Source organism: Monodon monoceros, unplaced genomic scaffold (genome assembly GCF_005190385.1).
Source record: "Monodon monoceros isolate NGI ecotype Baffin Bay Population unplaced genomic scaffold, NGI_Narwhal_1 Super_Scaffold_5, whole genome shotgun sequence".
NCBI lineage: Eukaryota > Metazoa > Chordata > Mammalia > Artiodactyla > Monodontidae > Monodon > Monodon monoceros.
This window is the reverse complement of record NW_021703782.1, coordinates 48,647,119-48,661,674: the sequence shown is the minus strand read 5'-3', so window position 1 is coordinate 48,661,674 and position 14,556 is coordinate 48,647,119. Positions and strand designations below refer to the sequence as shown.

The following is a 14,556-nucleotide window of genomic DNA, read 5'->3' as shown; positions in this document are numbered from 1 at the left end:
CATATCAAAACCCTATCAGTGAGTGGCAAGTGAAAACAAGCTCAGGGCTCCCACTGATTCTGCATTATGGTGAGTTGTATAATTTTTTCATTAATATTACAATGTAATAATAATAGAAATAAAGTGCATAATAAATGTAATGCATTTGAATCATCCCAAACCATCCCCACCCTGGTCCATGGAAAAATTGTCTTCCACAAAACCGATCCCTCATGCCAAAAAGGCTGGGGACCACTGTTCTAGACTATTAAGACTCTGTTAACTGTTTCATGAAGCATTTTCTCGGCTCCAGAAGCCTTATGCTTGGCATTTCAAGGAGTCACCACTAGATGGTGATCTTGCTCATTTAGAAGGATAGAACGGCTGTGTGTTTCTCTTCAGGTGAATGGGTTGGTTACAAAGGGACCAGAAATGTAAGCCATACTAATGTTATGGGAAGAGTCTTTATAATCAAAATGGTACTATTTATGAGTATGTATATATATATATATGTGTGTGTGTGTGTGCGTGTGTGTACACAAACGCATATCCTCACACAGGAAAATTCCATTTGAAGAAAAGCTACAAAATAATGTTTTACCATATTAAGTTACTTCCTCAGAGTATATATATATATTTTCAACCGTTATTCCCCAAACAGAGAGACAAGTTTTCCTAAGCACAGTTTCTCAAGAAATTGTACTGAGGCTTGGGTCCATCTGACTGCTTTTTCCTAATACTTTCTTTGAATTTACTAACTGTTGCTGAAACTGTGGTTGTTTTATTTATTTATTTATTTCAAAAAATTTTGGGGCCGTGCCTCGTGGCATGGAGGATCTTAGTTCCCTGAGCAGGGATCAAACTTGTGCCTCCTGCAGTGGAAGCCTGGAGTCTTAACCACTGGACCACCAGGGAAGTTCCAAACTGTGGTTGTTTTAGATGTGAGCCTTCAGCTTCGTTTTAGCAACCTATGTGTTACTCAGCCTCAGTCTCTTTTTCTGTAATTAATTGGAGTGAAGAGGGATTAAAATTTTTATATTTCATTTAGACATGTTAAAAATTAACTTTTGTGGTTCATTAATCACAGAATGGGAAAGCTGGTACCCACCCTTTTACTTATTTATTTAGAAACCTTACTTAATGATTATTGCCAGTGGTAACTTTGTTCTAACCTTTTTTTTCCAAAATAACTCAACATAATAACCAATTTGTTATTGGTAAAAAGCTAAAAAATATGTTTGAAACTATAGACCAAATAGCGTAGTTCTCCTTAAAAAAATGCTAACTTCAGTTCTTAATGCACTTTTTGGTGCTCCTAAAATAATAGATAGTTTTCATTATACATTTCTGCTGTGACTCAAAGCTTATGGCTTTCTGTCATATGATTCAAAAAACTTATAGGATTTCATGTAGTTATTAGTAGAAATAGAAAATATATGGCTAGGATGCTACATTTATATAAAGTAAATATTTAATATATACTCTTGGCTTGAGTTGTGTAAAAATGAATTTGAGATAATAGTCTTTACCATACTAAGGAAAATGATGTGTCACAAACCAGTTTTTTCTAAAATCCCTTTTTATCTAGTTTATCACTGAATCGTGATTCTCAAAAGTGAAATCTTATCAAAACTTCGTTAGAGCCTAACTGAAGATGTAAATGAGTGGTTGCATTATGGCCAGAATGATCTCTTGTATTCATTCTAATTTGGCAGTTATAGTTTGTGTATATGATCCCTGAGACAGATTAGAGAAAGCTGCTGTATGGTTGGGAATCGCACAAAAGCTCGTAGTGAACAGTAAAGCAAATTCTGGTTGAAAGAAGGTTGGGGGTTGGGAGTTCACTCCTTCAAGCGTTTCCCCCAAGATATAGTGATGCAACTCTGTGGAGTACTTATAAAAATCATATGCAAGGAAAAGTCTAGTTTTCTGACCGTATCTGGGCTATATGTACCTTTCTCATCTTTTCTCCTGTCATTGTCAATAGCTCCTTATCTTTATATGTAAGTTACCTCTTGGATTTCTCAGAACATGCCATTTTATTCTGCTGAGAATGCTCTTCACAACACTGGTCACCTGGCTTTAATACAAGATGCTTTTTAAACTACATCTTTCTAGATAGGAAGTCATTTCCAAGAGGAGTATATTCTTTGTATTTCATTAATTTACATATCATACTGCTAGTTTTGAACTCTGGCTCTGTGTAATCTAGGCAAGTTACTTCAACTCTGCCTCAGTTACCTCATTTGTAAAATGGGAATAATAGTATTTACCTCACAGAGTTGTTATGAGGACTAACTGTGTTAATGTTTGGCGTAAGGTAAGTATTCAGGAAGTGTTAGCTATTATTACTATTGCTACTCCTACTACTATTTATGGCTGTGGTATGGATAGGCGTAAAATAAATGTATCTTGAATGAACAGATGAATACAGTAGAGTCACATCCTATGCTGAGGTTAGGTTTTAGGATCAGCCTATAAGGCTAAAATCTTGTATAGTCAAAAGTATCTTGGGGCTTCCCTGGTGGTGCAGTGGTTGAGAGCCCGCCTGCCGATGCAGGGGACACGGGTTCGTGCCCCGGTCCGGGAAGGTCCCACACACCGCGGAGCGGCTGGGCCTGTGAGCCATGGGCGATGGGCCTGCGCGTCCGGAGCCTGTGCTCCGCAGTGGGAGGGGCCGCAGCAGTGAAAAAGGAAAAGAAATGGCTTAATCATTTTTCCACTAATAACTTCAAATATCCTGTTAGATTTCCTTAGGGATTCTTTTTTTTTTTTTTTTGCGGTACGCGGGCCTCTCACTGCTTCCCGGACCGGGGCACGAACCCGCGTCCCCTGCATGGGCAGGCGGACTCTCAACCACTGTGCCACCAGGGAAGCCCTAAGCCATTTCATTTTTAAGTTCCTTTCAGTTTACCCAATTCAATAAACTGTTGCTATTTGTTTTTATTTCTTTAAAAAGTCTTTTCTGGAGCAGCCAAACTAGAGATGCCATATTCTAGACAAACCTAAAACAGCCAGGTTTTCTTCCATGTTGGACTATGTTACCATTCTTTCAGTTGGATACCAAATGAAGAGATTGCTTTACATTCAAGGGCCAAGTTAGATGAAGGTACATTGTTTTTTACAGGAGAATCGTTCTCACTTTTACCTCCTAGTTCGAGTATTTGCAGTAGTAGAGATATTTGGGATGTGAGGGCAACCAGGTGAAACAGCCGGTTTTATTGTAGTTGCCATTTGCTTTGTTCATGTCACCTATCGCAGGCTTGCTGTCGATAAACGTTTATGGCTTGGAGCAGCATCAGAACTATGGTATTTGAATTGCTGCTCTCCATCTCTCTTTCAGTTGCCTTCCTTTCCCCCATCTTCTCTCCCTTATCCCTTTCAGAGTAAGTATAATGGAATGCTTTTAAGTCAAATGCAACTCTACTTTTATATCTCAGATTAACAAATTTCAGTACTAATTACTAATTCTTCTGTTACTATAACATTATAATGTAGTCTGTATGGTGGCAGTGCTTTAAGAGTGGTATTTTTAGATTAAATTAGGCACATAGATTACTTTTTACATAGGAGTTAAAATCTCCTTAACAGGAGGATTTAGATACAAGTGCTGATATTATAGAGCTTGATATACTGTTGTGAGAGCGTAGAGTTCCTGTAATAAATATTTTAAAAGTTGAGCATATACTAGGCAACCAAATTTCAAGATCTGCAGGGAAAGTTCATTGCTGATGCTAACTTATAAAGGCAAGAGACATAGAGAACACCTTTGCCTTTTGAAAGGTTAAAAAAAAGCAGCAGCCCAATGTGGTCCTGAATTATATAAAATTCTGTACTGCAGTAGCATGCTGTATAATTCATCCTTACTATGCAAATATTTATTTCTTATTTCATTAGTACATAAGTGATGACAGTCATCCTACTTTCACGCAGGGAATCTTGAATTGTGCATGCTTTGATTTTTGATGTTAAAGCAGTGCCATTGTATAACACTTATGTCCTTATTGGAGTGTATTTCAATATAAATAGAAAGCAGCCATTTAAATAGTCTGAAATGCCTTACTGACCTTACCGAGAACTCGATACATAGGTGAAATACTAGTTTTATATTTCCATGGGGACTTCCCAGTTAGTGGATTCTATGGAAAATCTGGAGAAATGGTTACTGCTGTTGTGGTGCAGGATAAAGAATAAGGTTTTAGACACATAGATACAGAGACCAGAGTACTGGTTACCAGAGGGGAAGGGAGGTAGGGGGAGGACGAAATGGGTAAAGGGGGTCAACTGTATGTTGATGGATGGAAACAAAACTTTGGATGGTGAGCATGCTGAAGTGTGTATGGACATCTTCATACAATGTTGTACACATGAAACAAGTGTGGCCTCAACTGCAAAAAGATTAAGGGTTTAGATTTAGAAGACCTGGGCTCACATTTTGGAGTAAACTTTTCTGATTCTTAGTTTCCTTGCATGTAAAATAGGAATGATAATGTGATCTATCTCACTGGACTATGAAGAACCAATTGAGTTAATGTAACTATTAAATGCTTGTATGGTGATGATAATATGGTTCAGTTGTCACTCAAGCTATTTTTCCCCCCAGGATTTGGGGGAAATAAGCTTTAAAAATAGCAAACATTTATTGCACGCTTACAATATGACAGGCGTGGTTCAAGAACAGGCCTAGTGCCGTCATGCAAAGGTGGAATGCTCCGGATTGAGAAATGTAGGAAATGTCTGTGGTTCAGAATTTTCCCCTGTGAATATACCTCTGAAATTAAGATAGAGATCAGTGTGAAATACTTAATACAAAACAATTCACCTGATGAATACTTTTTTTAAGAAAAAACTCAGATTTTGTTTTGTCTACATTTAAGTCTAAAAAACCCTGTTTATTTTTCTAATTTAAACTTTTTTTTAAGATTTTTTTTCATGTAGACCATTTTAAAACTCTTTATTGAATTTGTTACAATATTGCTTCTGTTTTATGTTTTGGTTTTTTGGCCGCGAGGCATGTGGGATCTTAGCTTCCCAGTCAGGGATCAAACCCTCACCCCCAGCATTGGAAGGTGAAGTCTTAACCACTGGACCGCCAGGGAAGTCCCTTCTAGTTTAAAATTGACCTTCAGATTCTCTTAAATAATTGATTTTTACTCAGCTGATATTGGATTTACTTTTATTAATATTATTTAATATATAACATATTCAAGAATTCAAGATAGTCATTTAAATTCTGTAGTACAATAAAAATATTAATGTAAAGGTCTTTTAATTATTGTATAGGATTATCTACCCTATTCAATTACATCACAAAAAGAATTCTTGAAATTGAAAAATTATTCTGCCAATAAGTTCTTTTTATTTAAATGTCAGAAATCCAACTATGTGAAGCCCTTTATAAATTATTCATATTTTCTCAATTCTTAGTAGACATTTGTTTTAGGTAATTCTCAACTGATTTAAAAGCAGTATTTAGATTCTAAATGATATTTTTCTGCAACCTAATTCATAGCTTGACTCATTTAAAGCATTGCCAGGGAATTCTGAAGCTTTTTGGACCTCCACATAGCTAAGGATTGTCAACTGGGTGAAGTTTTTAGAACCTGCTGAGTAGTCTGTGGCTGATAAAGTCTAACAGAAGGACTTACTGTATTCCATCCGTTTACTTCTTAGCTATTCATTGAGAGAACACAGAGGTCGTATAAGAGCTGATTTTATTATAGCAGCATCATGGTGGCTGTCACCTGCAGCTAGTTTCTGTCTCCTGAGGTCTGTAGTGCAGCCAAATGCAGTTTGTTTTATACTCTGAGAAAATATTACTGCCACATTACTGCTTACATGCCATGTGTCACAATAAATCTAGCTGCTGCTTGTCTGTTCTGTACTTTTCTGAGAGTATTTTCCTGTTGAGAGGGCTCTCATGATTCTCTTTATCATCCTTCTTTTTTTTTTGTCATTTAAAATGTCCTTTAACTATTTCTCTCCCAGTTTACCTCATTATTATCTAACACATTTAGGCTACCAGAGTTTTGTAGTACTGTGTGAGGCTTGGAACAAACAGCATTAAATATGTTTTGAACACTTTTATGAGGTTCCTTTTCTTTCCACTATATTTTACTATTGATCACTTTCAGTTAGTTTACTGGGAAGGATTAACTTTTTTCCTTTTATATTGATGGAATTTAAGAGAACGTTTTCAAAGGAACATGTGAGAATGTGGTGCCAATAATCATAAAGAATACAGCAAAATCTTATAGCATACTTTGAAATTTTAAAGGTGCATTTTCATTGCTCATCCACTCCATTTTTCATAATCATCTACCATATGGCCTATTTATAAAAGTGACTTATTTTATACTTTTTTTGGTTAATGTTATTTTATCTTTTTCAAGTGTGATACAAATAGTTATTTTAAACAATTTATGTATGTTTATACATATGCATATATATAAGCGATGATGTAGAAATAATATAGAATCTCATAAGTTGCCACATATAGGTGGGGATTTAAAGAAGACTGTAATGACACTACATGTAGAAGCGTAAGTATTGCATTAATTATGCATAATAAATTTATGTAGCCTTTTATGGTTTATAAGACACTTTCACATCTGTTGTCTTACTAGATGTGTGAGTCCTAACAAGGGCTGTCATTTACTGAACCCCAAAGTGGGTAAGTTATTTGATTTTTAACTTCGGTTTATTAATGTCACCTATGTTTTGCATAGAGTTATTAGAAAATAGTAAAAGATAAAGTCCTTAAGAAAACTTAAAACTGCAGAAATTTTAATTCAGATTATCCATATAAAATATAGACTACCAAAACTGAAATTTATTCATATATTAATTTTACCACATACTAACATCTTTGACTATTGTATATTTATTGTAAATTCTCTAATTGCTTATCTCATAGATTTTCAAGCTTTATTATAAAATATGTCATTCTTTAGTTTCATCCCTAAATTGTGTACCCAATTGTAAATTTGGTGGTTGTATCATTTTAAATTTATACTTTCTTTGGCAGCCTGTGTAGTTTGACCTACCCAGCAGCTACTAATTCTTGATTAATATAATTTTCTAGTTGTCACATTATAATGGTAGGGCTGAAGACAGTGCCGTTTCCTTTTCCAACATTAGTTTTAGTGCCCTGAGATGTTTTACCCAATTTATCACAATCTAGGAATGTTTATTCAAAAGTTACAGTTGGACAGTAGTAAAATTTTACAAAAATATGTTACAGATTTTTTTTCTTAACCTAGGAAATGTAGCTTAGTTCTTCATAACTCTTGTGTTGTTGTCTTGTCTTACATTTTCTATGACTAACTTTTATACCAAATTGAATAAGCCATTAGCTTTTAGTCTGTAGGAATGTGGATCCATAGATATTTCCCATTAGACAAAAGAAAATCTATAAAAGCGATATCTCTCGGGGCTTGGTCTTCCTAGCTGGCCTAATGGTCTAAAGCAGTGTAGTACTGTACTCTTATGAGAAATAACTCTGTTGGATGATTCCCTTAACATCCAGAAATAATAATTGGAGAGTTGTGTACACTCTTTCAGGGAACTTTAACTTTTCTACTAAATACCACATTTATTAAGCAAATATTCTGATTCAGGGAATTCATGTTATAAATTTTATACTTTTGAAACTATTACTGAACAAAATTATAAACCTTGTATATCTTGTGTCATTTAAAATTAGAGCTTGCTGTGAAATAATGAGATATACTACATTTAGGTTGCCATGTTGTTTTGATAAGTTTTTTTTTTTTAAGAACTTCTCTTCAAAAAACACCTCCAGGACTTCCCTGGTGGCGCAGTGGTTGAGAGTTCGCCTGCCGATGCAGGGGACACGGGTTCGTGCCCCGGTCTGGGAAGATCCCACATGCCGCGGAGCGGCTGGGCTCGTGAGCCATGGCCGCTGGGCCTGCACGTCTGGAGCCTGTGCTCCGCAACGGGAGAGGCCACAACAGTGAGGCCCGTGTACCGCAAAAAAAAGCAACCAACCAAACAAACAAAAAAACCATCTCCATTGGTGATTGTTGCACAGCTTTGTGAATATAATAAAACCCACTGAATTGTACACTTTAAAAGTGTGAATTATGTGAATTATGTCTCAATAAAACTGTTATTAAAAAATTCCACTGTACAAAATGTTTTCATAGGTGCAAAGTAATAGAATTTCAATTTATATTCACAATTAATTTTAAAAAATTGTTAACCTTAATAAATGTTTAAAGCTTTAGAAATATGAAATTATGTATGACTTAAGAAAATAATTTGTTCTTATTCAATAGTAGCATATGTTTATTATAGAAACTTCAGAAACTCTAGATAAGGAAAGAAATTTTAAAAATGTGTGAATATTTTAATTCACATCTATCCTGTATTCTGTCCCTAAGCTTTCTCTGTACTTAACTACTTCCTTGGTATCCATACTTTTCCTGCCAGCTTTCATTATTTATTTAAAATTTATTATTTTTGGCTGCATCAGGTCTTAGTTGTGGCACACGGGCTCTGTAGTTGTGGCATGTGGGCTCTGTAGTTGTAGCATGCGGGCTTAGTTGCCCCGCAGCGTGTGGGATCTTAGTTCCACGACCTGGAATTGAACCTGCATCACCTGCATTGGAAGGCGGATTCTTAACTACTGGACCACCAGGGAAGTCCCGTTGCCGGCTTTCATTAGTAATACATAGCTTTTCATGACCATCTTAGGAAAACAACCAGTTGTAAAACTATCTTCTTATAAGAGTAAAAAAGCATTGAAAGCATTGAAGAGTAAAAAAGAGTGAAAGCATTGGCTTTTTTTCCTGGACTATGAGAGGTGTACATGAGCAATGAGATCATTATCTTAAAAGAAATACAATAAATATCTTGCAGAGTAGCTTCTGAAATACAGTAAGCTTGGGATTTTGCTGTAAAATTTTGCTTTAAAACATTTTGGATTTAAAGTGAAAACTCGGAATGTTTGATAAATAATATTGTGGCATTGGTTCTTGTGTAGATGGTATATTTTCTTTTAAACTTTTGTTACCATTTTTAGCATTAACTTTCTAGCAGCTAAAATTGTTCAAAACATAGTTTAAAGATAAATGCAGTATCAGGCTTTGAATTTTTTTTTTTTTTTTTTTGGTAAATACTAAGACCTGAGTACAAAATGAGGGCTGTATTGTGGATTAAGTGAAATATCTTAAGGCTGTGCTGTTCTGATAACTGAACCTGAAGTGACCTTTCTCAGACACAATTACAGAGCTGTATGTTTTTCCTTTAATTTCATCAGGGGTTTAATTAGTATACAAATAAAACTTCCCTTATCTTCCTTTCTACCTAATTGGCTTGTCTTCGCTTATATATGAAGTATGTGAAAGTGGGCTGTAATTAGGGTGACCGTGTTAACCTTTTTTCCTCAAATGTACTGTTGCCTAAAGGCCTCAAGGCCTAAAAACAGTGCTTTGGATTATTGCTTTGCAATCGCTATGGTTGTCCCATAGGTTTTCTCATGAGCAGAAGGGCTTTGGGTGCTGCAGGTTCCCACTGCTTAACAGGATCTTCATTCTTCTCCCCACTAAATGTTTATTGATTATCTTGCTGTTCCAGGCTCAGCCTCCAACAACTTAATATCAGGTGACAGTCAGGAGAGTTCTCCAAGTAATTAGAGTTGAGCATTGGGGGAACAATTAGGAGCAGAGTTATTAAACTTGATTTATCCTATTCTCCCCTGAACAGTTTCTTGGATATCAGGACATCACACTTTCACAGTCTGCCCTGGTTGAGAAATTAGTGGCTAACCTGCTTGCTTATCATCATTGCCTAGCTGCCCAGAGGTACACCCTCTTGGTTTCAGTCCTTCAGCTGGAAATATTAGAGTCCATAAAGTTTATCATGGGTTTTAATTAGATAAATCTGAACGGGAGAAAAGAAAAGCTGAAGTTAAAATTTTATATGTGTCTGTAATATATATTACATATGGTATAGGTACGTATGTATATACATCATATATATACACACACACATGAATATGTTTTTCTTTTTTTAAAGCTTAGTGTTAGGATTTTTAAGGATTCTACTTTTGTCTCAAACACAAAAATGTGGACATCAGAGAAAAGACATATTACTGAATCACTTTTTATGTCTTGGTGTTTTGCATACATCACCACGAACCTTAGGACTCGTTGATGTATATAGATTCCATTGTGATGTTCCTCAGCTCTTTAAAATGAGAATGCTGTGTCCATAAGTTATATAACTATGATTATTCTTTTTTCAAAAACTGTTATCTCTTCATTTTTACACTAAGGAAGTATGATCCATATCACCTATTTATACCATTTTTTGTTTGTTTGTTGTCTGTAATTTCAATCTTAGAGTAGGCTATTCAGCTGTACCTCTGAAATAGTGCAAGCTTTAGAAGAGTTTGGTGGCTCCCTGCCATTGCCCCTGAGGGAAGGAGATGAAAGCTGATGGAAACTGGAAGATTTAGATATATAGTGGAGATTCTAATTCTATGAGTTATATCTTCTTTGGAAGGAGATCATAGAATTGCTGAAAAGTCAAGTATGGTTTTATAGTGATTTTAAGGTCATGGGTTCTCTCAGATTGGACCAGTGAGCTTCGCTCTGGGTAAGGCTGGAATCAATATCCTGAACACCCCTCACAAATATACACCTCTAGTCATAAGAATTACTGAGCAAGAGAATTTGAATGGAGTGGCACATTCTATTATTTCTGTTGGAAAAAGAACTCAAGCTTTATGTGTAACTGGTGGTGGATCATTAATTTTATATTCACATCTGAAAAATAGCATTTTTTATTACCTGAAAGATGTCAGAAATATTGCCTTTAAAAGGACTCAAATGGGTTTTATTTTTTTAAAGAAAGAAATCTCATGATACTTCAGTGCCTTTAAATATCTTAACATTGGCACAAAATAAGTAGGTTTAGCATGGCTTTTCAAATCTGTTCTTTGTTGTCTTTTTAAGTTGGTTTGAATCAGTGACTATTTCCATAGTGGGATATACTTAAAGATCTGTTAGTACTAAAGATTTAAAATAAAACATAATATCTAAAAAATAGTCACAGTTTGCTTATTTCTAGTTTCTTGTATTTGTCTGACAGCAACTTGACTGTTTGAAAGTGAAATACTGAATTAAATTTCTTTTAGCATTTAAAAATACCTGGTTTAAGGGTAAGCTGGGATGAAGTGAGAGAGTCGCATTGACATATATACACTACCAAATGTAAAATAGATAGCTAGTGGGAAGCAGCTGCATAGCACAGGGAGATCAGCTTGGTGCTTTGTGACCACCTATAGGGGTGGGATAGAGAGGGTGGGAGGGAGACGCAAGAAGGAGGGGATATGGGGATATATGTATACATATAGCTGATTCACTTTGTTATACAGCAGAAACTAACACACCATTGTAAAGCAATTATACTCCAATAAACATGTTAAAAAAAAACAACAACCTGGTTTTGCTTTCAATTCATATTGTTCAGAGTGAATTAATTGTTTTAGCTCCACGCAGGCAGCTTGAGTTTTTATACTACTTACTGTGAGTGCATTAAAATAATATTATTGGAAAAGTTTTAAACATGAAATTATTGCATCTTGGTTGTTCTTTACTGGGTATTTGAAGCATAGTTGTGAATGTTAATGTGTGGCTACACTCTTAGAAAGAAGAAAAAATATTATGTGTATGCAATCAATTATTTAGTTCACTGTCCAACAAAGTTAATTGAAAAACTGGTTGATAAGCTCATATTCTAGAAATTTCATAGGCAAAGGAATGAGCAGATTTTTAGTGCTAAGAGATCCTCTGATCCCTATATTGTTTTACATCCTAGAATTTTAAATAAGAAAATACTCCTTTAACTTATGAGTTTTTGAGTCTAAGACCTTTAGCCTTAAAGTTCCAAGATGAAATTGTACTCTTCTATCTTGAAATTTTTGTGCTAAGTGAATATTTCAGATTAAAGCACATAGCAAATATCAATCAACAAATTTTATACTTCTATGACTAGGAAAATATTTACGGAACATAATTCCAAATGCAAGTATTGTTTATAACTCTCTCTGTTGAAACATGTTGATCACGTTTGTGTTTTCTCTGACATGAGAGTTTTTTATGGGAAATAAGTGAATTTTATTTTCGAGTCCAGTGTGTTTGTTCACTGAGATGTGTATAGCAACATAACTGTTATTGATACATTTAAAAAGAGAGTAGTGGTGCTTTTAAATTTTGGGTTCCCCATTCTCTTAAAGGTATCCTAATCTACCTTCCTCTCCATCACACACATACTTTGGCATATGATAGTTCTTGTTTTAAATAGACTCTAAATTTCATGTGCTTTTTCCATTGAAATCTTTATTTTTTATCATTAAAAGAAAATACAACCTGAGGTTTTTAATAATCAGATATTTTTCGTAAGAATAGAATGTATTTGCCTTGCAGTATTTAAAAAAACAAAACAGAGCTGTATTTTGCAGCTAAACATTTTTCAAAATCTTATCAGTTCTATCATTTCTAATTAGTAAGTTTGTAAAATTTTTTGCAGAAAATTTGTTAAACCTTGATGTGTAATGACCCAAGTCTACTTCTCAGTCAGTCTGTATCCTTCTTTGTTTAATAGCCTATGGCATAAATTGAAGTTAATTATCAGGGCTGACAGGTAACTCTGTTTTCTGTCTGCTTGCAGAGTCTCTCCGAGGCAAAGATGGAGCTGAGAAGAAAAGATCAATCTCTGCGTCAGCTCAATAGACATCTTACCCAGCTGGAGCAGGACAAGCGTCGACTGGAGGAGAACATCCATGATGCAGAGAGTGCCCTCCGCATGGCAGCCAAGTGAGCATTTGGACCTTGGGGAGATCACTTAAAACAGACAAAAGATCAATTCTTACTTTCATGCTCTGGGTTTTAGCCCTGGATAATACAGTGTTAGAAAACAAAAGTACAGCTGTCTCTCTTTGAAATTCTCTGATATATCCTCAAAAAAGAAAACTCTTAACATACTAAATGTATATTTTATTGAGAAACCTTAGAAAAGAATAAGTTTCTGTATAACCTCTAATGCTGTGTATTTTAGGTTCTGTTGTAGCATTACATGTTTGAAATCAGGTTTTCATTAACTTGAGATATAAGACTCTTTATTTTAAAGTTTTGAATAGTTTCTCCTGTCACATATTTCTCATCCCTTTCTGCCCCACTGACTCCCAAATTTTCTTCTGCATATATTATACTAATATTGCAAGTAATATTTCCATAAAGAAATGTTAGTATATAATCAACATGTGTATTGTAGCATCTTTTTAAGTGCAGTAAAAACATATTGATCATGGAAAATTCATTTAATTTTATAGCTGTATATTCAAATATGTTAAATAGAGAAGAATATGCAATTTTCAGAGTGGGCAACTATGTAACTGTGATGAGAGTGTTTTTCCTTTTACCAGGTAATCAAGTTGACATACACTGTGAAGTTCAAATTGAATAGTTCTCTTGGGTATTTTTATTTGTTCCCCACATCAAATTTCATGGAGTACTTTAAGACAGTCCTTTTTACAACAGCATGGCTTAAAGAAAATCTATTTATGGATTAAACATCTAATTTTTATAAACTCAGTGTTTTCTAAATTTGGAATTCTGGATTCCTGTACTTGCAAATACATACACACATATACATATATGTATGTATATATATATTTGCAAATGTATAACTATAACTTAAAAATGTTTGGAGACAAACTCTTGTTAAGCATAACATAAGAAATATGAATGTAATGTGTAAACTAAATCATAAAACGGGCAGTTTGCAATCCTAGGATACCCACAGCTTTGTCAGTGGGCTTGGGATATTGCTCACACATAATGAAAAAATGAGTTTACACAATGCCACAATATTGGCATTTTGAATACCCACCAATACATTTTTGGAAAATTGTAAGGCTCTATAACAGTGCACTACCATATTGGTTGTATGTAATTGTCATTTTTAAAAAATATAAGTTTGACTGAATCAGCTTTTTGCTGTCATTTTTCAGTCTCAGTTTCCTCATGTCAAATGAGAAGCTTAGCATAGGTAATTTTTAGTACGTCTCAGAGCATTGAAAATTCTAAGATTAATGAAAACAAGATTATGAAACCTCTAGATTCATATTGTGCCTTCAGAATACTGCTGGTAATTCAGGAATTTGTCAAGTCTGAGATCTGTGACCATGGGCACATGTGCTTATAAGAAAGCTAAAGAAAGCTAATTTGAAATTTGGAGAGCTAATACATTATTTACAGTTTTCAATTTATAATTCACCTTCAAAATTTTGTCTTCAGCATTCTCATCCCAACTTTTAATTTCATCATAAAGGCTAAACTCAATATACAAGGCTAGAGAAGAAAATAGTAACTTTGCATATTTCTAGTCAAGGCCATAGAAGGTTTTTGTGTAATTATTATAGCACAAAAAACCCATGGAGAAGGGAAAATATTATTGTGCCCAGTATGACCATTTATATCTCCAGCACTAGTATTTCTAAAGTCTTTTTCATTAGAAGCCAAAAGAATGCACATTTAGCCTTTTCAG

At 34.7% G+C, this 14,556-nt stretch overlaps 1 protein-coding gene across 8 annotated transcripts in view; it reads left to right on the top strand.

Moving 5' to 3' along the window:
* Positions 1–14,556, top strand: part of CCDC171 (coiled-coil domain containing 171) — a 359,296-nt gene that overhangs the window by 245,442 nt on the left and 99,298 nt on the right. For all 8 annotated transcript variants that reach the window (XM_029203361.1, XM_029203357.1, XM_029203362.1 and 5 more), the window contains one exon: positions 12,679–12,824. In XM_029203361.1, coding sequence (XP_029059194.1) covers positions 12,679–12,824 — 146 coding nt within the window. The remainder of the gene's footprint in view (positions 1–12,678; positions 12,825–14,556) is intronic.